This window comes from Vidua macroura, chromosome 3 (genome assembly GCF_024509145.1).
Source record: "Vidua macroura isolate BioBank_ID:100142 chromosome 3, ASM2450914v1, whole genome shotgun sequence".
NCBI classification, from domain to species: domain Eukaryota; kingdom Metazoa; phylum Chordata; class Aves; order Passeriformes; family Viduidae; genus Vidua; species Vidua macroura.
In genome coordinates, this window is record NC_071573.1 from 456,812 (window position 1) to 460,355 (window position 3,544).

A 3,544-nucleotide genomic window follows, 5' to 3' on the forward strand; every position below is an offset into this window, starting at 1 on the left:
CTCTCGTTGAAGGAGACCTGTGCAATTACCCACCCTCAAGCCAAGAGGACAGAAGATTAACAGAGGCAAACTCACCTAAAGCATGAGGGAATCCCTCCACCTCTGCCTTGTGCTTGTCTAGATGGAAGCCAGGGAATAACCACGTATGAACTGAGGAGATAGAGAAGGACAACTGAGGGCACCTGAGCAGCCTGACCCAGGATTTCCAGGGTCAGCAGATGGAGACATGCGGAGTCACTGACCTGGCTGGCAAGAAAAACAAGGCCACCTTCATGCAGCACACTGAGAATAGGGTGACAAGGAAGGAAAGCAGGGATTTATTCCTATTGCATCTCAGCACAACCCAGATGTAGATCTTTGGTGTCAGGCAACCAGCTCATCCTCCCTACAACATGAACCAAGGTGTTGCCTAATGTTCACTGCAAGCTTGTCAAACCCTGGCAATGAGGGGAAGTGGCATTTCCCTTGGGAGGAAGAACAACCCACAGAAGATGCACTCCCAAGGAGCTGGGCTCACTGTATCCATGGGCGAGATTCACACCAAAAGGAAAAGGTTTAGTTCAAAATACAGAAAAGCAAGAACACAAGATAGAGCATCTCTTACTTTATTGGGACTGTGAAAAAACAAGAAGCTCCTCCATTGTTCACCTCAGCACCTTCACCCAGTCCCAAGATTCTCTCTTCACCTGGCACCTTCCCCTACTACCTGAAAATGTAATTTTATCATGGGGAACCTCCTCCTTCCTTACAGCCTTAGAACAGTACAGCAGCCAGGACCCAAAACCATTACAGCTTCAGCTAATCATCCCAAAATCAAGAGTTCTCCAAAGCAGAGTTCCTTCAATGAAAACAGCTAAGGCTGTTTTACTCAAAACCAGAGGCCAAGCTAAGGAACAAGCATGATTTGTCTCCTCTGTGATCACGACCCAATATTCCTTCTCATCCCATTCTTAGGGCAGGATAGCACAGGTGACAACTAAAAGCAAACCCTCCCTCCAAGAGAGCAGAAGATCAAAGAAAACCACACATCATGGCAATTAATTAATTAAGTTTTTATGTTTACAGTAGTCACTTAACATAGATACCAAGAGGTTTTAATAAGAATTCTGATACTGGAGTGAATTCATTGGGAAAGCTGTAGAAGACCAAAACAGCTGCTCTAAAATAATAATTCTGAGGAAGAAAAAGATGAGATCATACTGTGCTTTAAAAGTGAAGTTACATGGTTTAATTTGCATAGCACAAGCATACATCAGTAGCCAAGTTACAGGCATTGATAAAGCCCATCTCAATTTGTGTTATTGCCTTTTTCTTTTACATCTGAACAACTGGTTGCTGGTCTCTGCTGGAATCTAGGTAGGCTTACTGGCACTTGCTCTCCAGCAGCTCCACTTGGTTTCGCCAAGGAACATTCAACACTACGAAGTTGCAAATCGTGTGCTAAGGAAAGAAAGAAAAAAGTAGTTAGGAAAATAAGAGCATGAAACAGCGTCATTTACCACTGTTCTTCACTCCTGTGGCTCTCTGGATTTGCCCTCTCCAGACAAGTACTCTGGAGCAGCATTCTTGTGCTCAGAGCAAGTCACATCTCTTAAATAAACCTTAAGAAATAAAGCTGAGCATCAGCACTGCTGACAATCAGGTTATCTCCTTTATCCACTCACAGAGGAAAGCTTTCAGCATGGATAACACTCAAGCATAAGCCCACAGGCACAGCTAAGCCACGTGTGACAAATCATTGCAGTTGCCATAATGGTACACACCAGTTCTGTGCTTCTCTTATGCACAGCTACACCTCTCACACAAGCAGGAACAAAGGGCACATACATCCTGCTGCTGCCATCAGCAGAAGGAATGAAGCACTATGGGAAAACTTGGGCCAGGTGAAGGCAGATATGTTTGGTGCTCCCACCCAAAAAGCTCAATTACTCACTACAAAATGCCTGTGTAACTGCTTGGTGGGCACAGAGAGATGGGGTGATCTGCTTCTTCTAGGCACTGCTTTGCCCAAAGTATTCACAGCAATACAAGTCCCACAGGAAAGCTTGCCAAGCATGTTTACATCACCATGGGAAAAAAAGAGATGAGAATTCTATGGGGACTGAGAGCCAGGAGGCCTGTAGGTCTGACAGAGTTTCTTCCACATATCCTTCTGATCCAGACCGTGACTACTTCTTAAGAAGCCTGAGACACGTGCACTGCTCCAGCCTGAGCCCCACTTAAAAAACAGCCAAAAGGCCCTGCCTTCTCTGACATCAACTGGCAAGACAAGTTCTGCAAGGGCAAAACTTGCTTTGCCTTGTTAAGCTTAAGGTCTCTGATGTTGGCCGAGGCACACAGGGGACACTGACCACAGCCATCTGTACGAAGCCAGCCAGAGGGACAGGGCTGGAAATGGGGAAGGGAGGGGGTCGGCAGGCTGTGCCCTGGAGCCTACCTTGGCCATCTGGGGCTCCTCGTGGAAAGCACAGTGCTGGATATCAGTCGCTGGCTTTGTGCAGGTTGTCCGGGCAATCTCCACTTCCATTATGTACTTGACTCCAGCCACGATCTGCAACAAGACAAGTCGGCAGAGGCAGCTTTACTCACAGCACACGGAGAAGGGCTCTCTGCCGAGAGAAGCCTGGCAGAAAGGCAGGCAGTGTTCCTGTTACATGGTGGAAAACAGACTGTGAAAGTACAGAGAGAATTGTATGTGGCAACCTCCACTACAGAGGCACTTGGCACCCCCTTCGAAACAGGAAACAAAATCCAAGTAAACATGTCCCACAAAGCAGCTTCCTTAGCAATAAACAGAGACATGTGTTAACTCATGAGCAGCGCAGGGAAGCCACTGGCTCCTTCCACAGCGCGCAGCACTCAAGGTCACTCAGACTCAGAGAAGACAAGATATAAAAAAGGGCTTTTTTTCGCCTTCTGCGGGGGAAAAACGTTGCAGAAGCCCCCAGGCTAGCGCTCTGCCCCTTCTCCAGAGGAATCCGGCCGGCATATTCCCAGCCCCCTAACAGAGAGTGCCGCCCCCGGCCGCTCACCTGCCTCTGGGCGCTGAGGACCCGCACCACCCGGCTGGAGTACATGTCGTTGCTGGCCCTGTTGTACGCCGTCATGGCGAACTGCAGAGCCCGCTCCAGCCCCTCGTCGTTCTCGGGGTCCTCGATAGGCTGCGGGGCGCCCACCAGCCGCGGGCGGAGCCCGGCGCCCCGCACGGCGCCGGCGAAGAAGAGCAGGGCCGCCGCCAGCAGCAGCAGCAGCACAGAGACCCTGCCGGCCGCCATGGCTGCGCTCTGCCCGCTCCGCCTCACGGCCGCCGCCATTTTAAAGGCGCGGGGCGGGGCGGGCCGGGCGGTGTTTGGGGCCGAGCCCCGGCGCGCCGCGCCCCGGCCGGGACCCTCCGGCCCCGGCGGCGTTGGGCGAGGGCGTCCGCAAGGCAGGGAGCGGGGGGGCAAAGGGGAGGACAAGGAGGAGGGGGAGGAGGAGGAAGATGCTTTCCCGCACGGGCGCGGGAAGTTGGAGGCTTTTTCCAGACTCTGCCTCCTCGTGGGTT

General features: G+C 51.4%; 1 protein-coding gene across 1 annotated transcript; it reads right to left on the reverse strand.

The window, feature by feature from the left end:
- Nucleotides 1-1,033: 1,033 nt before the first annotated feature.
- On the reverse strand, nt 1,034-3,329 carry CST3 (cystatin C). Its single transcript, XM_053974552.1, has 3 exons — nt 3,033-3,329; nt 2,438-2,551; nt 1,034-1,440 (listed from the first exon to the last, which is right to left on the reverse strand). Exons 1-3 carry the CDS (start codon nt 3,312-3,314, stop codon nt 1,363-1,365), a joined length of 474 nt encoding a protein of 157 aa, XP_053830527.1. The 5' UTR covers nt 3,315-3,329; the 3' UTR covers nt 1,034-1,362.
- Nucleotides 3,330-3,544: the final 215 nt, after the last annotated feature.

Excerpts from the sequence above, each read along its gene's own strand:
- CST3 (XM_053974552.1), bottom strand. The coding sequence starts at position 3,314 with ATGGCGGCGGCCGTGAGGCGGAGCGGGCAGAGCGCAGCCATGGCGGCC. Across the intron at positions 2,552-3,032 it reads TCCTCAGCGCCCAGAGGCAG|ATCGTGGCTGGAGTCAAGTA; the intron begins GTGAGCGGCCGG and ends GTCTTGTTGCAG. Across the intron at positions 1,441-2,437 it reads AGGAGCCCCAGATGGCCAAG|CACACGATTTGCAACTTCGT; the intron begins GTAGGCTCCAGG and ends TTCTTTCCTTAG.